The 26,630-nt window shown below is 32.0% G+C and overlaps 1 protein-coding gene across 2 annotated transcripts in view; it reads left to right on the top strand.

Moving 5' to 3' along the window:
• Nucleotides 1–26,630, top strand: part of LOC114338931 (cytochrome P450 6k1-like) — a 113,233-nt gene that overhangs the window by 38,502 nt on the left and 48,101 nt on the right. Inside the window, exons 1-2 of one of the 2 annotated variants that reach the window (XM_050659363.1) lie at nt 7,059–7,141; nt 19,580–20,447. In XM_050659363.1, coding sequence (XP_050515320.1) covers nt 19,580–20,447 — 868 coding nt within the window. In that variant the 5' untranslated portion in view covers nt 7,059–7,141. Of the gene's footprint in view, nt 1–7,058; nt 7,142–19,579; nt 20,448–26,630 lie in introns of those variants that run through there. The other variant, XM_050659362.1, reaches the window with a different exon arrangement.

Below are 26,630 nucleotides of genomic sequence, written 5' to 3'. Positions count from 1 at the left end.
TGTTCTTTGCAACCCATGGAACCCTTAGCGCATCCTTTCTGTTGAGGCTCTATGATATTGTTCAGAGCACAGTGTTGGTAGATACGCCGGGCTACACAGGATGTGACTAATTTATACAAAGTTGGAAGACAAGTAATTGGGCGGTATTTGGCTGGATCTTGGGTGTTATTTTGATCCTTCGGTATTAAATAAGTGGTTCCCTGAGTTAGAAATAATGGTGTTTCCTGCGGATTAGAAATAACATTATTAATTAGTGTTGATAAGCAATCATGAACACTCCAAAACTTCTTAAGCCAGAAGTTTTGAACTCCGTCTGGTCCAGGAGATTTCCAGTTATGAAGCTCTTTGATGATATTTGAGACTTCTTCAGTGGTGAAGGGTTCGTAGAGAGTAGTAGTATAGTGTTGGCAGTTCTGTGTCGTATCTTCTATCCATCCAGCATTGTTGTTAAGAGCAGCTGGTGTGGAAAGTTGATTTCCCCAAAACTCATGAATTTCTTCTTGGCTTGGGTAAGTCTTATCGACACGTTCCACAGTGGAATTGAGTTTTCGATAGAACGCATTCTCAGAACTTTCAAAAAGAGCATTGTCGGATTTTCGGTTGTTACTCACTTTGTACCTTCTTAGTCGTCCTGAATAAACGGAGAGTTTTTGTTTTAATGTATCCAGACACTGTTGGGCTGTGTTGTTTTCTGGATCATATCTTGAGTGTCTTGCAGTACTCAGTATTATTTCTTCAGCTCTCCTGATGACTTTTCTACTTCTTACACCTCGTATATATTCGGTGACTTGACCAATATCCCTACGCAGTAATTCAATTTTTCCGAGCAGTCTTTTTTCCCAGGGTGCAATTCTGTTACCAGTCCTTACGTTGTTAGTACCCCGTCGCGTTCTGATCTTAATGCCCATTACATTAGCAATTGCTGTTGCTGCAGAGTAGATAAGCATGTGCAAATATTCTAATGTGTGGGCTTCTACGACATAATTGGGTAGGACTTCAGTGTTCACAATTTGTAACAGCGCCCCTAGTTTTTTACAAGAGTTTATTCGTGGTAGCGGTGGTCTGCTAAGTGGGTTTGTTCCATTAAACTCCTGTACCGCACGCGCCATTTCGCTTACTAGGTTCGCACGTAACTCGTTGTTTTCCTGCTCTGTATTGTCAGGTTGAGTTTCTTGTATGGCAAGCTCAGGAATCTGCTCATTAACTTCAACAGGGACTTGATCTTCAATCCCTACATTGTTATGAATCTCCCGTTCGACTTCGCTTCTGATGATATTGCGTCTTGTCTCCGGGATAAGGTTGTTTCTTATAATTACCCGGTATTGGTCAGATACTCGTTGCTCCGATACTTGAATATCTGGGTACGTCCTGCAAAATTCGGCATACAGCTGTTGTCGGTAGCCGATTGTTTCTTGACCGAGGTTTGTCACCTTGTAGTAGAAGCGCAAAATGTTTTCATTAATGGACACAGTCCATTTCATGCGCTGCCTCGGTCGTCCCGCTTGAGTGAGCGCCGGCTGATGATCCAGCGCAGCACCTTCGGCGGGTGGAGCTCTTGTTGTTGCTTGGCTCGCTTGTGGTTGTGGTTGTGGTTGGGCTGTAGCTGATTGTATGACAGGGGCCCGCCTCCTCAACACCCTGCCACCGACGTCCCGCATGCTGTCACGTCCAGCGCCGGCTCCAGACGTGCCCTGGCGATCCCCAGGCAGCGATCCTAAACATAAATTATCATTCTCCATTCTCATGGGTGTGCATTTTATACCTATATTATTATTATTATTATTATTAAGAGGTCGAAGGAAAACTACTTGCAAGTTGTTATTATGCTTTCGAGTACCTAATTACTGCACAATATGTATTTTGCAAACAGTATAGGTACAATCAAAACTATATTTTAATTTTGTGGGCGTCTTCTTCAAACGGAATGGGACGTTTCGATGCCGCCGATTCATCGCCAGTCCATTTAATCGCCGTCCGTTTCATCGCCCTTCGCTTAATCGCCAGTTATTCAGTTGATTTTTTATTATGGGAGATAACTCGAGACGACGTTAAATTCAGTTCAAAACTTATGTCAATTAAACAGATATAAAATATTATTATATTTACTGTTCTATTTCTATTTCCCCTAAATTTTATACTAAATAGTACTAAATTTGTAGTGTTAAATGGCCTGTGTAGAAATAATATATATGTTAAAATTTATGTAGTGTTAGGTTGGGTTAGGCCATTTTCTAGAATTCCTAATTAATATTAAAAATAGATAATAAATGTAACTGTCGAAAATTGATCGGAAATTCGGAAATAAATCAGTTAGCGATTAACTGACTGGCGATGAATTGGCCGGCGATGAATCGGTCGGCAATGAAACGTCCTAGACCGTTCTTCAAATACCAAATATTTTTTTACATCTTCAGAATACAAATTTAACAGTAAAGATTAAAATTAGTTATTCACTTTTTCGTTTTAGTGTAAAGTGGGGCAATTACGGACACTTAATACTATATATTTTCAATGTTTTTATTTTTTGAAAAATTAAAACTCTAAAGCAAAATAAAAACAAAAAACATAATATATTAATATGATAATATTTTCATTTTTATCTCTTTTTCTACCTGACATATTTCTTTCTCTTGGAATGCCTATTATGTAACGTAAAAATAGTAAAAATAATTAATTTCGCAACAAATACGTTACAAAACTTTTTATATATCACTTTAAAGCACACACCGGTAAATTTTTATCTTTGTCTATTAATTTTTTTTTCGGGTATAATAAATTCTGACTACACAAATTATTTTCTTATAATTTATTATTACAATCATTCAATCGATACGTTGGATACATGCTGAATTGATGAAAAATTATCCATTTTAATTTAGAAAATCTAAAAATAATAAATATAACTTAAATATAAACAAAACTTGTCGCCTTGTAGAGTCATCTGACTTTTCAGCCCCTTTATTAAGCGCTGATCACCTCATATTGTGACTATTCGTTTTTTTTTTCATTTTTTCCCTATCATCCGTTTCTCTTTTCCCATTGGAGTTATGTATAGTTTACACAGTATCATAACCAACAATATGTATGTGCTTAAAGTCTAGAAGTGTATGATATATATACAGCGTGTCCAGGAACTCCCCCGACAAACGAGGACCGGAATTCCTCAGATAATTTGAAGATAATTTAACCCAATTCATCTAGTCCAAAAATGTTGTTCTGAAGCTATTTTCTTGTGGCATTTTTACAATTTTAACTATTTGTAATGGGAAATAAGCCACAATATTATTAAAAAATGATTTTTATTAACGTTTCGACGCCCAAATCGGGTGCCGTTGTCAAAATACAAAATACTACTAACATAAACAAAAATGTTGTTGCTTAGTAAAAAAATTCTTCTAATAATTTATTTAATTTGACTTATTTATATCGGCAATTCAGATACATAATATGATACATTTTAAAGTAGAAGACTTTAAAATGATATTGCCAATATTTATGAGTTGCGTTCCTGGGACGACTTTACTAAAAGATAGTTCATTCGATTACATGAAATCAACCCCAACTCAAGAATATTCGTCACAAAAAAATCATAGCATGTGATCTGTCTTTAAAAAGACAACCTCATGCAACGGTGACATTAAAATTCTCGCGTTAGAGATCTCATAGTAAATCACGAGGGAAAACCAGGAAAAACCTCGTGATACTGTCCCGACATCGTAAGTATTTGGTCTTACATTTAATTTACTCTCAAAATTAATACCAAATTCTGACTTTACTATAATTTTGTTTAAATTATAAATAATATCAATAATACATGGATATATAAGTAATACTAAAATATAAAATATGTACTAATTTGACTATTGACTTATTAATTGTGGTATTTTCTTTCTATTGACTTCGTCTTTCAGTATGGGTATCCACATCCTACTACATTCCACCGAGGAATTTGCGACACAATTGGTTCCGTTTAGCATAATTAGAGCCGCTTCTTTGATTTTTCTCTTTTTACTATCTGTTTCTTTCAGGACTATACTTGAATCTCTCCACTGAACTCTATGTTCATTATCCCATGCGTGTTGCCATATTTGAGATCTATCAAATTCTCTATTTTTAATATAATATTGATGTTCACTTATTCTAACGTTTAATGGTCTTGATGTTTCACTTATATAAAACTGTTCGCATTCACAAGGTATTTTATAAATACAATTCTTTGTCCTTTCTTGTTCATTGTTAGGTTTAGTTTTAGATAGAATAGATCTCAATGTGTTGGTTGTTTTGAATGTTGTTGAAATGTTGAATTTATTTCCTATTGTTTTAAGTTTCTCGGATAGTCCTTTTATGTATGGTATTGATATTTTCCTCGTATTATTTCTTGTGAATGTTGTAGGATCCCGTTCTATGTTGTTCTGTTCCATTCGATCCAATCTTGACAATTCCTTATTTATAAACGATAAAGGTTAATCATTTTTTATTAAAACAGATGTTAAGAATTGTTTTTCTCCTAAAAATGAATTTTCGTTAGAACAAGTAATTTTGGCTCTATCATATAAGGATTTTATGATTCCCTTTTTAACGTTGATGTTGTGATTTGATTTGTAATTGAGATATCTGTTGGTATGTATGGGTTTTCTATACACTTGAGTCTCATGTCCAGTATCCTTCTTTGAGACTAAAACATCGAGGAAAGGTAGGGTGTTATTATATTCCTTTTCCATTGTAAATTTTATTGTCTCTTCTTGATCGTTTATAATATTCAGGAATGTATCCAACAATTCTGATCTATGAGGCCATATTGAAGCACATCATCTACATAATCTCCACCATAGAGTGGGTTTTAAATTTTGTTTAGAAATGATATTAGTTTCGAAATCCTCCATAAATATATTAGCCAATAATGGAGATAAAGAGGAGCCCAGTGCTAGACCAAAATTTTGTTTATAAAATTTATTATTTAGTTGAAAATAGGTATTATTAGTACATAATGTCAATAACTCCATTATAGCTGATACATTTAGTCTTGTCCTAGTTGTCAATGTATCATCATTCTCTAATTTCGTTTTGATTATATTTAAAGTTTTATCTAATGGCACATTTGTAAATAAAGTGTTTATGTCAAAACTTACTAAAATATTATTTGGATTGAACTCAATAGTTGATAATTTGTTTAAAAAATGTTTTGTATTTTTTATAAATGTGTCATCATTATTATCAAATGGTTTTATAATGTTTAATAAAAATTTTGATAGTTCACTACAAGGAGAACTGATGGTACTACAAATGAGTCTAAGTGGTATGTTCGCTTTATGAATTTTCGGCACTCCATAAAAATGTGGTGACTTACTGTAATGAGGTGTCATTAATTTTCTTTGATAGTATGTTAGATCATTTTTAAATTTGAATAAAGTTCTATAGACTTTGTTTTCCAGTGTTTTCGTTGGATCCTTCGTTAATTTGGTATATTATTTACTATGAGATCTCTAACGCGAGAATTTTAATGTCACCGTTGCATGAAGTTGTCTTTTTACAGACAGATCACATGCTATGATTTTTTTGTGACGAATATTCTTGAGTTGGGGTTGATTTCATGTAATCGAATGAACTATCTTTCAGTAAAGTCGTCGTCCCAGGAACGCAACTCATAAATATTGGCAATATCATTTTAAAGTCTTCTACTTTAAAATGTATCATATTATGCATCTGAATTGCCGATATAAATGAGTCAAATTAAATAAATTATTAGAAGAATTTTTTTACTAAGCAACAACATTTTTGTTTATGTTAGTAGTATTTTGTATTTTGACAACGGCACCCGATTTGGGCGTCGAAACGTTAATAAAAATCATTTTTTAATAATATTGTGGCTTATTTCCATTACAAATAGTTAAAATAGTCCAAAAATGTTCTAGAGCTCTTTAAACATGGCGTGTTCAAATTGTTTTTTTAATAGCTCCAGAACGCTTTCATTAGAAAACAAGGAAACTGGTACGCCTATTTATCTTCCAGAGAGAAATCGATTTCATCAATTACGAATTTCTAGTACCGGTCATAAGCATCCGTTTTGGGTAGAAGAACAGTTATTTTATTTCATAACGTTTTTGTCTTAAACTTTTAAATATTTTTGACATTGGATTATTAAACTATGATGTATTTTAGTACTAAAATGTACTCTTGCTTTAAGTCGGCATGATTCACTGTTATCTGGAGAAATCGATTTGAAAATTTTTCGTTATTTGAATCAAAAAAAAAATTTCAGAAAAAAACTATTTTGAGAAACGAAGTGCATCCTACCGACTTAAAGCAAGAGCACCATTTAGTACTAAAATACCTCAAAATTTAATAATTCGGTATCAAAAATACTTAAAAGTTAAAGACAAAAAGTCTATGCGATAAAATATCCGTTGTTCTACCCCAAATGGACGCCTATGACTGGTACTAATAGAAATTCTGAAATAATGGAATCAATTTATCTCTGGAAGATAAATAGGCACACTAGTTTTCGTTTTTATAAAATAGAAGCGCTCTGGAGCTGTTTTAAAAAAAACTAATTACAAGAAGACATCTTTAAAGAGCTCTAGTTCCTTTAGGAAGCATATTCGGACTAGATGAATTGGGTTAAATTATCTTTAAATTATCTGAAGGATCTCCGGTCTTCGTTTGTCGTGAGAGTTTTTGGACACCCTGTATATTTTAGCTGTAATAACAATCGGCTGATCCCATGCTATTGTCGTAGTTCACTCCCGATCACCACCAGATCATAATTTATTACTTCCTTCAACCTGTTGCAAACGATTTTAAGTCGAGCATCCTCGCTACTCATAGTTATATGCTATTGCAGGATTTTTCATAGCCAATAATGAATCCCAAGTGCAACAGGAAATTGTTTCCTCTGATTTTTTTACTATTATTTACGACCGAAAAAAACTTGTTCCTTGTCCGCTATTACTCCACTTGTCCCTACCAATGACATATTTTTTATAGGTATTTATGGATTATATAATTAACTAATTTTGCTAAGTCTAACCTGAGGCAAAATTGGATAATAATATATTAAACAGCAATTTAAAAAATTAAAGTTTTAGTAAATGAATCAGTATAGCCATTGGGCACCAGCGAGTACACAGTGTGTCACTTAAAGGTTTGTTTATACCATTTTTTAGTGTATAGAGTATAGAGGCTCCAACAAACAAATTGAATTAATTTAGACTAATAAGAAATATTAATTAATATATAGCTGTAGTAATGAAACACAGACTTACTCACAATCATTTAATAATACTTTGACGACGGGTTTCGATCTCTACACTATTCAGATCATCTTCAGGTCGGCGTTACAAGTAGTTAAATGCTACAATTAAAGAAAGCCAGAGTTAGAACAATGTCTGGTTGTACAAATGCTAATAGAAAGCCAAAATTTGAAAAGAAAATTTTTGAAAAAAGTATGCAACTGCTGACATTTCAGAACAACAAACTGATATGCACACCTATGAGAAACAGATACTCATAAGCATGTATACGCACATGGATACATGCGGTTTATGACTATTTGTTGAACGAGTAAAACTTAAAAAAAAACATTAAAACTATTAAAAAACTTATTAAATCAAAAATTAAAAATGCTTCCAAATTCAAAAAATAATAATAATAAATATTATTATTTTTTGAATTTGGAAGCATTTTTAATTTTTGATTTAATAATAATAATAATAAATATTATTATTTTTCGAATTTGGAAGCATTTTTAATTTTTGATTTAATAAGTTTTTTAATAGTTTTTAATGTTTTTTTTTAAGTTTTTACTCGTTCAACAAATAGTCATAAACCGAATGTATCCATGTGCGTATACATGCTTATGAGTATCTGTTTCTCATAGGTGTGCATATGTAATTATCAGTTTGTTGTTCTGAAATGTCAGCAGTTGCATACTTTTTTCAACCATTTGTACAACCAGACATTGTTCTAACTCTGGCTTTCTTTAATTGTAGCATTTAACTACTTGTAACGCCGACCTGAAGATGATCTGAATAGTGTAGAGATCTAAACCGGTCGTCAAAGTATTATTAAATGATTGTGAGTAAGTCTGTGTTTCATTACTACATTTAATATGGACTCACATATGCAACCCATTCAATATTTTAATATATAGCTGTTGATATGATTTTTATGTATCGCAAAGTGAAGTGTAGAGGTTAGTAAATAGTGAAGGAACAACAAGAAAAATGATTATTTCGTTACTCTTTACCAACGAGAAGAGTGTCAACCGATGCTTGAATACTGTTAAATATGTCGTCACCCTAATAATTAGCAAAACTCGTAATTCCAAAACGAAAAAATTGTCCAGGAGACTTAATAAAAAAGCTGATACGGAGTTACAAGGTTTTCTTTTTTGCTTATATTTAATTTCTACATTTAGGTGGAGTTATAGGATTTGGTTAAATGACAGAAATTAATTTACAAACAGATTTTTAACATAAATATGATTAATTTACAAACATATTCACAAATTCAGCAAAAATGAAGTTACTAGGTTTGATAATTAGGGTAATTTTATACAAATAACACTACAATTTTAATATCAAGCCTAGATGGTACTTTTTGATGGGATTTTTTCTTTTTATAAGAACATTTTTACTTCATACATAGCATAAATAAATCGCTTATTTATGAAAGGATATAAGTCACAAAAATGAAGTTTTGAGAAAATTAAAAAAAGTGTTTATATTTGAAATAAATAAAAAATTTGTGATTTTTCCTGGAAAATTAATTATTTTATTATAAGTCTGATAACAATATTGAATGTATATTAATTTTTGTTAATTAATAGATATTTTATTTAATATTCTGTTCGTCTGACTTATATATTTTCACGAATTAATTAAAACAATGACTATTTCGTTACTCTTTACCAACGAGAAGAGTGTCAACCGATGCTTGAATACTGATAGATATATCGTCACCCTAATAATTAGCAAAACTCGTAATTCCAAAACGACAAAATTGTCCAGGAGACTTAAGAAAAAAGCTGATACGGAGTTACAAGGTATTCTTTTTTGCTTATATTTAATTTCTACATTTAGGTGGAGTTACAGGATTTGGTTAAATGACAGATAAAGTAATTTACAAATATATATTTAACATAAATATGATTAATTTACAAATATATTCAGCAAAAATGGAGTTAAAAAGTTTGCTAATTACGGTAGTTTTATAGAAATAACACTACAATTTTAATATCAAGCCTAGATGATACTTTTTGATGGGATTTATTCTTTTTATAAGAACATTTTTACTTCATACATAGCATAAATGAATCGCTTATTTGTGAAGGGGTATAAGTCACAATAATGAAGTTTTGAGAAAATTAAAAAAATTGTTTATATCTGAAATTAATAAAGTTTGATAACAGTATTGTATGTATATTGATTTTTGTTAATCAATAGATATTTTATTTAATATTCTATTCGTCTGACTTATATCTTTTCACGAACTTATTAAAACAATGACTATTTCGTTACTCTCTACCAACGAGAAGAGTGTCAACCGATGCTTAAATACTGAGATATTATATCGTCACCATAATAATTAGCAAAACTCGTAATTCCAAAACGACAAAATTGTCCAAGAGACTTAAGAAAAAAGCTGATACGGAGTTACAAGGTATCCTTTTTTGCTTATATTTAATTTCTATATTTAGGTGGAGTTACTGGATTCGGTTTAATGACATAAATTTATTTACAAACAAATGTTTAACATAAATATGATTAATTTACAAACATATATTCACAAATTGAGCAAAAATGGTGTTACGAGATTTGCTAATTAGGGTGACGATATGTTTTTTATACAAATAACACTACAATTTTAATATCAAGCCTAGATGGTACTTTTTGATGGGATTTATTCTTTTTATACGAACATTTTTACTTCATACATAGCATAAATTAATGTAAAAAACTGACTGATGTTATTTTTTACTTTACTTTGTGGGTTTTAGCCGACTCGAAAACATGCATCATCCACTCTTCTCTGTCTTGAGGCGTCCACGTGGTCTTCTTCCAGTTGGGACTTCCTCCGATACCAGCCTTACTGTTTTTTGGTCAGAATGTCTTTTGAGGTTTCCTGGCCCTTGGAGTCTTCTGGTCTTATTTTTTTATGGTGTTGTCGTCTGGGTATAGTTCCTCGAGCTCTGTGTTAGTTCCAGTGGCGACGCGTGACTTTTCCTAAAGTGTTACCAAAACCAGATGCAAAAAATCTTGTTTAAAAAAGTTAAGATATGGCTAAATAATGTCTATATAGCTTCAATAATATCATTTTGTATATCACTTGAAACTCCCGAAAAACAGTTGATGTTTCTAGATGGCAAAATTTTTGATCTTTTTTTGGCAATTAATGTTAACAATTCCCTGTAATTGCCTAGAATGTCAGATCCGTCGCCCTGAAAATGACCACGAAAGGCTAATTCTTGTTTGGCAAAAAAAACACGTATCTATTATAAGAGTGCTAAGGATATACCTATATCCATTTTTTTAACAAACTCTTTATGTTTAGCAGTATTTGCTTTAAAAGCTTGGTTAAGAGAACTTTCGATTCTTGTTTTGCCAAACTGAATCAAATTGGATATACATCTTACATGTAGGTAATGGAGAAATTTCATGTCTCTGTTTTAAAACTCTAAAACTATTTAAATCGTGAACCTGGTCCGCCCATTTTTCTGTAGAAACCAGAAGACATGGCCAACAATAGAGTCTATTTTTCTTGCAACCACATAACCAAGGACATTCACTGTACCAACTAAATTTAAAATATCGAACTACGTTTTTTGATTCCTTTTTAAATTGTTTAAAATAGGTCTTTAATTTTCAATAATCTCATTCTTTTTTCTTCAATCAGGATTACTTGTCAAGTAGTTGATCGATTACGCAGCGACAGTCATCCATAGTGAACTGTACGCACACTTTTTATAGGTACTGTAACCAAATTTAAATCTGGTAACAGCCCTACTGATATCAGCCCCTACAGACACTAGCTGGTCCCGAGCCGCCCGAGCGACAGCGAGATAACCATTCATTGTAACCACAAATGAGACTGGTAATAGAGTGCAACTGAGTCACATAAACTCGGTAATATTTTCGTGTGTACGAGTAGTTGGCTATTTACTGAATTAGGTACTATTATCACATAATATAATAATATATTTCTATTGGTAAAAATATAGATAAATGGCATTATTCACCGTCATAAAACATTTATTTGCAAGATTTTTAACTGTTACCAATGGTTACAGTGGTTACATGGACGCTTCGCCAGTGGTTAGTTCTTATCATATATTGTCCTGCTGCTTCATCAAGCACAGGCCCATATATCGTCCTTAGGATTGTTCTTTCCCAAACACGTAGTCTCTATTCGTTTGCCTTTGTTATTCTCCACGTTTCGCTTACATACATCACAACGGGTCTTATGATTGTTTATATACTTGTGTCTTTTGTACGTCGTGTTAGTTAATAAGGTTTTTAAGGGTATAAAGACATCTGTTGTCGGCTTGTATCTTATTGTTTATTTCTTGTAATCCGTCCTTGTCTTCAGTGATTGCTGTTCCAAGATACTTAAATTCTCTAACGCGCTCAAAAATAAACCCATCGATAATTATGTGCTAACCGTTTCTGTCTCTGCTTTGGTTATTGCGGTCCGTACACATATATTTCGTTTTATTTTTAGTAATTAGGAGCCCGATCTTCTCTATTTCGTTCTCGAACTTCACGAAAGGCTCATTCACTTTTATTCTAGTGTTTCTTATTCATTTAAAAAAATTTAGTTCGTAATATTGATTAACAGTGATTATTGAAGAGTATTTCGTTGTAACAACGATTTAATTTTTTGTTTCAACGAACTTTTAGACACTGACGAATGTATTTGGTTATTGTCACAATGATTGAATAATAATTGTGAAAATAACTAGAGTACCTCTTAATAAAATAACACTCAACTGATTCAGTCAATATCTTAGTTTCGTATATTTAATAAATAATTGTAATTCTGGCAGCAAAACACTTTCTTGATTTCGTAGATGATAAGCAATTACTTTGGTTTATCGTGACAACGTACAGATTTCATTAAAACAAGGTACAAATGCTGTTAATATAGAGCAATATTTAATTATTCCATAGATGTAAACTGATTGTATGACAACGAATGCATTAATCAATCTACTACTGCGTTTATTAACCACAATCATTGCGTTCATGGTAATAATAAACGCAGCTGTTGAAACAATAAATGTTTTATTTGTCCATTTGAAATGTAACGGCTTTTCCTTATCGTGATACCCCAAGCTTCTCTGTGTTACCACTGTTTAAAATATAATTTTTTAAACAATGCTGTTACCTCTGCCGAACAATTTCATTTCGTTTCCAAGTATAGTCCGTACTGGGAGGAAGTTTTCGTGTGTCTATTATCGTATTCAGTTTTTTCGAATCCTGAGAAAACTAATTAGTATTTTTTTTTTAATTTAAACGCAGAATAAAATAATACAGTATAATCGACGGTCTGACGTTCCTGAGTACTTCTATAATGATTATTTTAATAAGTCACAGGGCTGAAAAAGAGAAAATTTAGTATGGTTTTTAATTTCAAATATACCATTCAAAAGAAACTTTTTGTTTATTCTAAGGGACTTTCAGCCCTCGGTAATAATGTAATCTTTTATTCTGCGTTTATATTTTTCAAAAATACTTATTAGTTTTCTCAGGATTCAAAAAAAATGAATGCGCTTAAAAAGAATTCGATCGAAATTTTGTACCTGCGCTCTCAAAAAGGATTCAAGTGTTGTCGCACATGAGCTGTCACATGATTCCCATTTAAAAAAATCAAAGTTGTGCCTCTCACCTGAAGAGGGATCGCGTAAAGTTCGAGACATTGATGTTATAATATACTTTAATCATTTTAAAAATCTACCTGTCCGAGCGTTTTGCTTATGTGCTAAAAATAAATAAGTTAATAAGGGGTGGGGTGGTAACACTTATTCCAGCGCACTGTATAAAGTGAAATCATATGAGAAATCATACAGAGTTTAAAGTCCATTAGGTTTAGGACAAGAAAGGGGATTTGCAAAATTACTATTAATTATTATTATATTATTAATATATCAATTAATATCATACATTGAGCTACTGCATTCAGTAATTAATTATTAATATAAAATACGTTCATATTAGGAATGAACAAAACTGTTTGTAGGAATGAATAGAATTGCTTGTAAGAATAACCGTATTTATTGTCGGAAAGAACGGAATTAATTGTAAGAATAAACGGAAATATTTGTAGAAATAAACGAAATTGATTGAATGCAAGAAGCAGTATACGTTAGGAGAAATAACACTGTTATTGACACAACGAATAGTCTTCGTCGGTCAATTAACGACGTTGTTGTTTCAATGAATAGTGTTCGTTGACTCAGTGAACAGGGTTCTTAATATCAATAAAGTGATATTATGGTATACATAATGAAAGTATTATATATTAATAAATGGATGTTCATCCATTCAATAAACGTAATACATTGGATCAACTAACGAAAATAATGAATTGATGAACATCGCTTTGTTGTTCCAATAAAACCAAGAATTGGACAAATTTTAAGTATTGCTTTTGTTTTCTGAATTAACATTTTTATAAATATTACGTACCTTTTTCGTTGAGTGTTAAATCGGTACCGTCTGCAAATTCCAAGAGTAAGTTTGATCTTTCTCGATGCAATACTCCTGAGCTTTGTTGAAAAGTTGTGGTGAGCAGTGGATGAATGGAGAGTTGTGGATGCAGTGTTCCTGAGCTTTGTTGAAGAGTTTTGGTAAAAGTGCATCTGCCTGTTTTAGCCCATTGTGTACTTCGAATGTCTCCGAGTATTGTTGTCCCACTCTCACCTTACATCGTAACCGTTCCATACACATTCGTATCAAACTGACGAGTGTTTTTGGAAAGCCAAGTTCCTGTATCGCTGTTCACAGTGTAAATACTCTATAAAATGCTTCTAAAATCCATGAACATCTGATGAAGCTCATGATCACGCTCAAGCTCACGTTAGAGATTCCATAGTAAATCACGAGGAAAAACCAGGGATAGTATCACGAGGTTTTTTCCTAGTTTTTCCTCGTGATTTACTATAAAATCTCTAACACGAGAATTTTAATGTCACCGTTGCATGTGGTTGTCTTTTTAAAGACAGATCACATGCTATGATTTTTTTGTGACGGATATTCTTGGGTTGGGGTTGATTTCATGTAATCGAATGAACTATTTTTCAGTAAAGTTGTCCCAAGAACGCAATCCATAAATATTGGCAAAATCATTTTAACGTCTTCTACTTTAAAATGTATAATATATGCCTGATGCCGATATAAATGAGTAATTATTAGAACAATCTTTTACTAAGCAACAACATTATTGTTTATTTTATTAATATTTTGTATTTTGACAACGACATCCGATGTAGGCGTCGAAACGTTAATAAAATCATTTTTTAGTTAAATTGTGGCGTATTTCCCATTTAGAATAGTTGGTTTTTTCTAGTAGGATATTTTCAAGGGCTTTGTAGGTGGTATTTAGGAGTGTTATTCCCCGGTAGTTAGTACATTGCCTTTTTTTTCCTTTTTTGTGGATTGGTACAATAACCCATTCTTTCCATTCATCTGGCAATGTTTCTTCTCTTCTTTTCGTTTCTCCTCTTCTTTCAATATACTAAACAGAAAATAAAAAAATTAACATGTATAAACATTTTCAATTTCTTTGCAACACGAAAATGCAGCAGCTGCATATTACTCTGGTTAAACCGGAGAGTGCAGGAAGAGTCTATACCGGTTTCGGAGGTTTTCTCCTCCTCGTCAGTAGTTCCATATCCTCTTCTCTCCAATTTTCCCAGGTATCACACTTTGGGCCTTTGACTGCAATTCCCTTATAGTTTTTGGGGTTATTTTTAGGTCCCTTCTTATGTATGGGAGATAATATAAATATTAAACATAAAAAGTAGGTACCTACATCTGATAATAACTGTCGTCAAGTGATATTTGACAATACGGCCTTGAATCTATTTAAGCTCTAGGAAAAGTCGAGTTCCTGAAATTGATTTGCAATTCTTTGGCTTCGAGATAAGAACGAATAATGAGCATAATTTGTTCTATGCATTGGTACAGAAAATGAAACCAATTGTTTTGTCTGGCGGTTGGGAACTGCGAAATTAATTTTGGCTAACATATCTGGGCAGTCGATTTGTGAGTTAACCAGCTTAAATAATAGAATTAAGTCGTGATGTAATCGATGGCTTTTTAATGTAGTAATATTTAGCATCTGTAAAATATCGTCATAATGCATATACTGACCAAGTTTAAACGCAACATGTCTAAGGAATTTATGTTGCACATTCTTAATTTTATCACTATACAACTGATAATAATAGGGAGACCACACCGAAGAGCAATATTCCAGATGAGATCTAACCAACGAACAATATATAATCTTTAATGGTTGGATGGACGTGAAATCAGAAATAACTCGTTTGATATATCCAAGAAGCCTCAAAGATTTGTTAATGATGAGGCTTCTTGGATATATCAAACGATTTACTTCTGATTTTACGTCCATCCAACCATTAAAGATTCTATATTGTTCGTTGGTTAGATCTCATCTGGAAAATTGCTCTTCGGTGTGGTCTCCCTATTATCAGTTGTATAGTGATAAAATTGAGAATGTGCAACATAAATTCCTTAGATATGTTGCGTTTAAACTTGGCCAGTATATGCGTTATAACGATATTTTACAGATGCTAAATATTACTACATTAAAAAGCCGTCGATTACATTACGATTATATTTATGCGAGAAGAGTTTAATATAATTGTTAGAGATTGGAAGAAACAGAATAGGATAGAAAGAGGGAAGGTTTCTGATCCTTTTTATTAACCCTACGTTAAAGTCACCCAGTAACTTATTTAAGATACCTCTGAAGATGCTCTGAGAGCAGAATCACTTAGTCAAAATTTAATGATAATCTGTGCTCGATCTCTGCTTTATATTTGTAAAATTCGTATATTCGAGTATTTAAGCACACGTTACCTTATTATTATTATTATTTTTAGTTGTTTGGGTATCAGATTCAGAATGCTCCATACCGCCATTCTCACAATCATCTTCCGTTGCTCTCGCCGTACCATATTTCCGTCCAGATACCGAGCTAAAAATCATTTAGCGTGTGGTGTTGCCAATCGCATTTCTCTAGATTATCCGACAATCACTCGAAAAATATCCGATTTGTCACGAAAAGGTACGCTAGGTCAAAAAATATTCTGTTACTAAAATCAATGTTGCCAATGTTATTCTTTTAGTCCCCTTAACAACCATCAAATAACAAAATCCGTTGTTCGTACGCCAATCAGTTGATTCTAATCAATTATCATTATGACAATTACCATAATTGATTGATTAATTAAATATTAATTATCAATTAACGTAACAATTATTAAGATAATTGATTAATTAATCTAATCTCATAATTGTAATCAATTATGTTTTCAGCAACCCAATCAAAGTTGACATTGACAGTAATTAAATATTTGATAATGATCAGTTGATTCCATTTCTGATTAGCGTTCGAACAACCGCAACCGGCCCTTTAATCTACTGGATTCTCTATTTCAAAGTTTAAAAATTTTCGTTTATAGATGAAAATCTCGTATCCTAGCTGATTATTACCTAATTCATGTATGTAAATACTATTTACTTACTATTATTATATTATTCGTATTTTGTATTATCGTAAGTGTTAAATTCTAAATAAATAAATAAATCTAAATATTTCATTATTTGGATCGTTATATTAATTTATTATAATTATTTAAGTAAAAAAAAAACACTTTTAAATGTTATTTTATTAAAACGTAATAACTACCTAAAACTAGGTACTGGAAAAATAAATAATAAATAAATCAATACAAAATAAACTACAGCTACATTAACAGCCTAGGCGCAAAATTTCTGGTCAATTCTTTTAAAATGCATTATTTTTTCGAGTACTGAGATAGCTAATAAGTATTATTTAAAAATTTAAACGCAGAATGAAAGATTACATTATTACCGAGGGCCGAAAGTCTCTGAAGATTTCTATAATTTTTATTCTAATATGTTAGAGGGGTAAAAGGAAAACAGAATATTGAGTGTGATTTTTAATTTTAAATATCTCATTCAAAAGAAGCATTTTGTTTATTCTAAGGGACTTTCAGCCCTCGATAATAATGGTAGGAGAGCAAAGTATGCTAAATGTGCAGTCACTCGAGCGCTTTGGAGACCTATTGGGTTGTGAAGAGTAGATCCTAAAACCAAAAAAAGTTAAGCAATATTTTCCATTTTAGTGGGCGCTTGCCATTTTTTAATTTAATTTTCCATTTCCAACAATCGTTTTTTCCGATTATAACGCCATCTATACCTAATTCGAAAAAATGTTTCGAATAAAAGTTACTTATTTTTTCGTAAGGAATCCAAATCTGCAATAAAAAATGGGGGCTCCTATTTAAGATTTTAATGTAACCCCCCACCTCACCTCCGTGGGGGGTCTTGTTTAGTGCCATTCGATAGATTTTTTAGAAATGTTAAATAAGTGTATTTTACAGTTTTTCGATCTGATGTTCATTTCGCGAAATATCGCGGGATTCGTATTTCAAATATTAAATTTACCCCCACCCCTCTCCGTGGGAAGCCGTGTTTGGTATCATTCTATAGATTTTTAAAAAATATTGAGCACATATTTTTTAGTTTTTCGATCTGTCATTCATTTCGCGAAATATTCGCTTTTTTCTTGTGAAATTTTGGGACTCGCCCATTTCCTTACGCCCGGCTCAAATCGTCAGATTTTTGAAATATACACTCTTTTGCATGTACTTAACTTACCTTATCTTAATCTGACAATTTCGAGTTTTTTTAAGGACAGATTTTTTTTTTCGGGCCCCCCTTAACGAACTCCCCTGTGTTAAGAGCCAATATATGGTAGAGGTACATCTGCAGGGTACCAGGTTTGTCCCCATATGATAATCTGACGCGCTCGAGTAACTGCAAAAATCCACGCTTGGGCTCCCCTACCATAATGTAATCTTTCATTCTGCGTTCAAATTTTTCAAAAATATTGATTAGTTTTCTCAGGAATCGAGAAAAATTAATAAGTTTAAAGATTATTGGTCCGAAATTTTGCGCCTACGCTCTTTTAACAACTAAAGATTTATTACAATTAAAACAATAGAAATGTATTTGACAGTCTTGTAGTTATTAAGGTATCAAAGCTATTATCCATAATACCCGTGGTGCGTTCAACGTTAATGCCCGACTAAATAATTTTTATAGGCAAAAAATTTGAAGGAATCTTTGAGTTAATTAGTAGATATCTAGATACTAATAGTTTCAAATAAGTAGATTTTTCTACAACCACTATTCCAAATGCATTTTTCTGCACAATTTTATGTTAACAAACTTAATATTTTCTCACAGAATAACTGACAGTAGTGTGCAGAAAAGTGACGTTTCTGTGCCAGAAAGTCCTTTTCTGCATAGTACCATTACATTCCTCAAAAAAATCATAAATATAATTAGGTATAACATTAGCTTCTAATAACACAAAAATATACTGGGTGATTCATTAAAACTAAAGATCATGGACTATGCAAGACTTTCGTGACGCACCCTGTATATTAAAATCTATGTTTGTAAAGCGCCCATTTGAATTTAAAAGTTAACGGGTACAGCACTTTTTAATAATTTTCTAAAATAAGTACACAAACAATTTTATTCCATAAGTAGTTTCCATACTTTCTAATTTCAAAATTTCACCCTGTATTATTGTTAATTATATTTCGTTAAAATTGGTTGTTAAGCAGCTTTTAAAAATATAAAAATATATAGGGTGTTTTTATAAACAAAATATATGGACTCTGCCAGGCTTGCGTCAATCACCCTGTAGATTTAAATTTATATTTAAAAAAATGCACATTTATATATATTAAAATCGACGGGTCCCAGCGCTTTTTATAATTCTTTAAAACAAGGACACAAATAATTTTTTTCCAAAAGTGCCTTTCACACTGTATAACGGTTTTTGAAATTTGAATTGGATTAGTATTCCTTAAGTGGACGCACTTGTGCATTTAAATTCTAAACAAAAGAATCGGCACATGTCCCTTTCGTCAAAAGATGAAAAGTATCGGATGTCACTAACATTCATCCAGTATAGGCTATTTATAAAAATTTGGGTGGAACCAAACAAAATTAATGTGTTGTTGGTGTTGGGAATATATGAATGAGAAAGTTTTAGTCAATGGTAGATACACTGAATGTTTCAATCCTCCCACCTTATCCGAATTTGGGACCGACAACAGCCCACTAAGCTACTATGCCCATCTATCCAATGGACTGCAGGTGGAGATAAATGATTTGTACAAATAAAAAAAGTTATCATTTAAAACAAAAAACTAATTTCTTTTTTTATAATATTACTGTTACTGTATATTGCGTTAATAATATATTTAAATGTATCCTTTTAATCATTTCAGATGCTTTTGACTTCGTCATGGATCGTAGATACCATAATATTGACAGTAACACTAAGCTTGCTGGTGTACAAATATCTCACAAGGCATTTTGACTATTGGAGGAAAAGAAAGGTCACCCATGAGAAACCTATGCTACTTTTTGGAAACTTCTATGAAGTTTTCACCTTTAAAACAACTATTCAAGAGCACATAAAGAAGATTTACGATAGAATAGATGCTCCATATTTTGGAATTCATATTCTTGATGAACCAATACTAGTTTTAAAAGATCCCAAGTTGGTTAAAGACGTTCTAATCAAAGATTCTGCTGTGTTTGCCAACAGAAGACCTGCCACACCTACACATCCTCTTATGAAACACGCATTATTCTTTCTGAACTATCCTCACTGGAAACCTCTTAGAGCTAAAATTACTCCAGTTTTCACTTCTGCTATGTTAAAAAATGCACACAATCAATATTTGACTGACATCGGTCAATCCATGACGAAATTTTTGAACAAAAATAAAGAAACCATAGATAGCAGACGTATTGGGGAATACTTTGCATCAGAAATGATCTTCAAATACTTTTTTGGAGCTAATGCTAACTGCTTCGAAGATATACCATCTGTATTTGAACCATACGTAAAAAAGATGGGTGAATTCAGTGTTAGAAACGCCGTTATTCAAAACCTGTACTTTATCAAACCATCGTGGGTAACGTTCTTGAAGCTGGATTTCATCTCAGAAAGTATAATGACATTTTTTGAACGTGTTTTTAAAGAAGGAATGATAAACAGGAAAAGTTATGATGGCAAGCCACAAACTTTTGTCGATATGGCAAATAAAGCTGTGAGAGAAACTGAAAGTGGGAAGGAGGATACCCTAGGTAAGTTTAAACTTTTATATTTAATAAGTTTTATATTTTTAACGTTTATATTTTTAATTCACTGTATAAGAAGTTAAAATGGAAGGTTCTTGTAATTATTTTAAAAGCGCTAAAGCTCTTGTGAGATATTACTCACCTCATTATTGAATGCATTGGAAGCTTAATCGCTTTTGATATCATGTGCATCTTGATGTGATGTTTTGTATTTTTATCTAATTGCAAATAATGTTATTTAATGAAAAAATTGTTTTTTATTCCTAAATCTTCAACATTCTATTTTCCGGTTGAGAATCAGTCAGTCAGCTGTAAGATTGGAAAAGAAGGGCACAAGAGATATAGGAATGAAAGGACATAGATGCTTCTAGGGTTATGATGTCAAAAGAAAAAGAAGAAGAATCAGCTGGCGTATTCCATAACTATATTTACCCATATCTATAAATAGATACATCCATTAGCAAATAATCTCGTACTATTTTTCTCACCTGCCAGCTGGATTTAATTAGGTTTCAGAGTACACCAGAGACCATTCCGAGGATTCCAAAAGAAAAAGACGTACGCCAATGGATCGTGGTGGCATGTGAAGCAAATTAAATCCTAAGCTGTCTCTCATATTCCATATCCGTCTCTTCTTGCTATTGGATCCCAATAAGGTATTTTTAGATACCACTTAAAAGCCAAAGTCTTCACTGGCATAATGGAAAAGAGATTACAAGAAAAATTTCAAATACACATACTTGTAAAAATCTCAACATATATCGAAGAAGTAACTACAAGTACAAGCTACCCATCAATGTAAACATTATCTAAGTCTGTTCTCCCAGTATAGACAAAGAAGAGGAAGAAGCAATTTAGTTTTACAGTAGTAAAGTCTCGAGATTTTCAAAGAAAACTTTTCGTTTATAAATTCGCAAAGTCTGTGTGTTATTGCGTTGCCGTTCCTGCAACACTTAGAGCAGATTTATCGATGGATTCGTATGTAGTTTTGTCTTCTGTCTCTCATATTCCATATCTGTCTCTTCTTGTTATCGGATCCCAATAAGGTATTTTTAAATACCACTTAAAAGCCAAAGTCTTCACTGGCATAATGGAAAATAGATCACAAGAAAAATTTCAAATACTACAAATGTAACTACAAGTACAAGCCAACCCCATCAATGTAAACATCATCTAAGTCTGTTCTCCAAGTATAGACAAAGAAGAGGAAGAAGCAATTTAGTTTTACAGTAGTAAAGACTTGAGATTTTCAACGAAAACTTTTCGTTTATAAATTCGCAAAGTCTGTGTGTTATTGCGTTGCCATTCCTGCAATGCCTAGAGCAGATTTATCTATGGATTCTTATGTAGTTTTGTCTTCTGAATCCAAATCTGAAAACGGCATTTCGATATATCTAACCGTCTTTGAGATAATCGACCTCAAAATCTAAAATGTGATGTCACAATCCTTTTATTTTCTGCCGACACACTAAACGCCAGCTGAAATAGCTGCTAGCAAGTAGGCTAGTTTTCAACGAAAACATTTTGTTTATAAATTCGCAAAAGTGTGTGTGTTATTTCGTTGCCGCTCCTGCAATACACAGATAAGATTTATCGATGGATTCCTATGTAGTTTTTTCTTCTGAATCCAAATCTGAAAACGGCATTTCGATATTTCTAACCGTTTTCGAGATAATCGACCTCAAATTGTAAAATGTGACGTCACAATCGTTTTATTTTCTGCCGACACACTACACGTCCAGCTGAAATCGTTGCTATTAAGTAGGCTAGTTTTTTAATTTCGATTTGTTAAAGCAAAGCATAGGTTATTTACATTTGAGTTTGACACTTCGTGAATGTCAAACTTAATTTTAAATTAAGTATTAATAAAACATCAATGACATTTGATAGTGAGTTTAATTATTATATAAAATAAATAAGATGTTCAAAAATATATTAATATCACCTTTACCATGGAACTAGAATCTTCTAACTCCATTAACTTTCTGGATTTATCTATTACCAGACTACATGACCACTTCAACTTTGGTATCTACCGTAAACCAACACAGACAGATCATGTTATCCATTCTACTTCTAATCACCCTTTATCATATAAACTCTCTGCTTTTCGCAGTTTTATACATAGATTAAACTCTATTCCTTTATCCGTAACTGAATTCAACAATGAGTTGAATATTATCAAACAGATTGCAGTCAACAATGGTTATGACCCAGACATCATCACTAAACTTCAACAAAAAAGAGAACTCAAATTACTACAACAATCCGCTTTCTCTACATCATCCACAACTACTCCCATCTATGCCTCCTTACCATTCAACAACTCCAAATTATCTGAAAGAGTCAAATATATCATTTCCAATTCTTGTGACAACATAAAAATATCTTTCAAAGTTAATAACACTCTCAGCAAAAGTTTAACTAATACCAAAGATCCTATCCATTATATGAACCGGAGTGGGGTATACAGACTCTCTTGTTCAGATTGTGATGCCACCTACATCGGCAGAACTTACAGATCCCTTTCTACCCGATCTGCTGAACACAGCAAGAGAGATACCACTACTGCCTTTTCACACCATTTAAAAGTCAATAAACATGAACTTAAGATTCCTGAAGGTGTCCAGTTGATACACAATATTCAACAAAAAAATACACTCCGCTTAGACTTATACGAAGATTTGGAGATTGGCAAGGATATGAAGAAGAGTCCCAACTGTGTCAATAGACAAACATCACTTAACCGCAACTTTGTCCCCATTCACCGCCAATTATTCTCATAATTCCTATTTTTCAACTTCCTCTTTTTATCCTATTCTTTCTCTTTCAACTTTCTCTCCCTTCTTTTTCAAAATTTCCTTTATCCTTCACTGTTTCAAACTCCTTTACCCGACTAACATTATTAACTACTGAACCCTATTAACCATCACCTCATTAATTCACCCTACTATTTTTTTACTTCTTTTTCATTTCATTACTTAGTTCAGTTTAATTCCACACCTCATCTTTTCTTTATCCCTTTCTTTCCCTTAAAATTCTTGTCTTTATACCCTACACCACAGCCCTCTACTTTTTGTCTTTGACTTTTCCAAGAAAATTTTTACCTCTCCAACTAACATCACATCACTTAATTTCAGTTCTCCCATTCAGATCCATTATCATTACAATTAAATTATATCAATATTCTTTTTCTTACTTTGGTTTTATTTTATTCAGTACACTTTCAATATTATTTTCATTTTAATTTCATTCGTGTATCAACTGGACTTAACAGCTATAATCATACTTTTCTTTATCTCTAACTTCACATACCCTCACTTTGTCACAAGAATTCTCTCAAAACTTTTGAAATAAAATTAAAAAATAAAACATCTCATAATAATTACAATTCTTTTTCATTCACATATTACACACTTTTAATTATTTGACTGTATCCTAACTCAAATCCATTATTTACAAAAATTTGCATTTATTTTTTAAATAACAATATTTTCCTTTTACATATACAACCACCAATACAATATAGACTAGATTAAATTGCCTACCAATTTATTCATTTTGTACAATAACATTCCAACTAATACTGATTCTTTCTCTTCTCTCACCTTCATCTATTTTTATCTTTTTATCATTATTGACAGCAGCTCAACTTCCTTTCTATCAATTTGATCATCTAATGTTATGGTATACAGTCAATATAAATAATCTTATATTCTAAATTAATTTTGTATATCACAAGTTCTTTTCAATAACCAATAGATTTAAAATGTTAGACATTTTGAGATATTAAAATTTTTATCATTTGTTGAGGGTCATGACCTTTTGGTTAATTAACTTTAAAATCGACTACCTTTTTCTCTACTGTCAATGTCACTTCAAACAGTTCCATACACACTAGTGTCACTTTATAGTCAAAGTTGGCCTAAGATGGTTGATTGAGGTTTTGGTAGGGTTTCACCATGTTCCCATAGGCAATATCCTGTAACATCGGCGTTTAGCCTGTTGAATATTATTTTTAAATAATGTAAATTGAATTTTAAATTCAACCATTGTTTGGTTCTGGGGCTATTTAGCAAGTATGCACGTAAGTAATCTAACCACATTTTTAGCTTTTTAAAAAAATTTCAACCATCTTTCAATTCCAATAGTGGGATTACTTATTTTATTGTAGATTCATTGATGATGGACCGATAGGTCTGAAAACGTTCTGAATTGGACATATTTTATTCAATCCATTGGGATTTTTAAGTTTTAATAAATATACCAATTTACATAGAAGTGGTTTTACTTCTTGTTAGAGTTTTTTACAAGATAATTATTTAAAAAAACTATCGATTATTAGTTTAGTGGTTATATTTTAATTAAAGATTATAACTATATTTTTTTGTAATTTACACGCGCGAAAGTAGACTAATATAGACCCGTGTTGAGCTGCCCCCCCCCCCACTTGCAAAAATTAAAAAACAAAGAGCCCTGATTTATGAGCTATTTATGAGCTCTCATATTCCGCAAACTAAAAATTTTGAGCTCGTTCCACTGAGCAGGAATTTAATACCCTAGTGGGGGGGGCTGAGTCAGCCCCCCCCACTACTTAAAAATAGGAATATTGAATCGGTTTTTGCGGCAGAATTACGAGCTATTTATGAGCTCTTGAAATTATATACTTTCGATTTTTGAGCTCATCCCCTTCACCCCCAAACAACCCTTTAATTGATTTAACTTAAGAGAAAGATGCTGAGAAAACTTAAAATATATCGTATTGCGGATATAATTCATATAGCTTATATACTCTAAGAATAAACTATTAAATCAAGAGCATTTCGATTATTGAGCTACAACCCCTTCGCAAGAAAACCACCCTATCTTCCCGGCTTAAGAGAAAGTTGTACTTAAAATGCATTAAACTAATTATTTGGCGACTACATATCATTTAATAATTTATAACCTTCTAAATTACGCGCATTTAGATCAGTAGATTGCAATTTATTTTGTATAGTGCAGTCACTGAAGGTAAAAATCAACGATTACCTTCAATTTCGGTGAACCTTCATCGATTTTCACGAAAATTGGTCAGTAGTTAGAGGATACGTCAAGAAACAAAAGGTGACATGGTACCACCTTGCGCCTTTACCCTGAGGGTGGATACCGCCCCTTCTCGGGGGTGAAAATTATTTTATAAAAAATCAATGCACAAATCAATAAAAGAACAAATTAAAAGCAAAATTCATTATATAAAGTTAATGAAATAAGTCAATACTTTTTAAGTTATTAAAGATCAAAGATTTTAATTATTTGTGAAAAAAATGCATGTTTTGGAGAGGTTTTTTGTAAATCACTGAAAAACTTTAAGTTTTTACAAAAAAGTTAATAGTAGTTTAATTCGTATAGCTTATATTCTAAGAATAAACTCTTAAATCACGCGTCTTTCGATTATAGAGCTACAACCCCTTCGCAAGAAAACGACCCCATATTCCCGGCTTAAGAGAGAGTTGTTCTTAAAATAATTTAAATTAATTATTTGGCGACTACATATCGTTTAATAATTTATGAGCTTGCAAAATATACGCATCTCAATTATTGAATTGCCATTTTCTTTCTATAGTGCAGTCACTGAAGGTAAAAATCAACTATTACCTTCGATTTCGGTAAATCGCCATTTATTTTCACGAATTGACAATAACAACTTGGGGTTTTAGCCTGGGGTATATGTCACCCCTTCTCGGGAGTGAAAATTACTTTATTAAAGATAACCCCACAAATCGAGAGAGGGACAAATTGTAAGCAAAATTTGTTATATAATGTGATTAAAATAAATCAATACTTTTTGAGTTAATAAAGATCAAATATTTTAATTGACTTTTAAAATGACTCAAAAACTGTAAGTTTTTACAAAAAAGTTTTCATCACTAAAATTGAAGCTAATAAAAAATATAATAAATTGCTTACTTGAAAAACCCTTTGATGTTAATTTAAAGTAAGTTATTGGTAATTAAATGTATATTTTTTTCCGCGACTGTTCAAATCTAAGGGTTCAAGCTTAAATAACGGGAAAGAGATGCATTTTATAACACTTAGGTACTAAATACTTGTCAAAGTACTTAGAAATACCTATGAAAAATAAGATCCAGAAAAAGTTGATAGTATCAAAATCCTCTCACCAATTTTCGTGAAAATGAATGGAAATTT

The sequence above is a fragment of the Diabrotica virgifera genome, chromosome 8 (genome assembly GCF_917563875.1).
Source record: "Diabrotica virgifera virgifera chromosome 8, PGI_DIABVI_V3a".
Taxonomy (NCBI): Eukaryota; Metazoa; Arthropoda; class Insecta; order Coleoptera; family Chrysomelidae; genus Diabrotica; species Diabrotica virgifera.
This window is presented reverse-complemented; position numbering and strand designations above follow the sequence as displayed.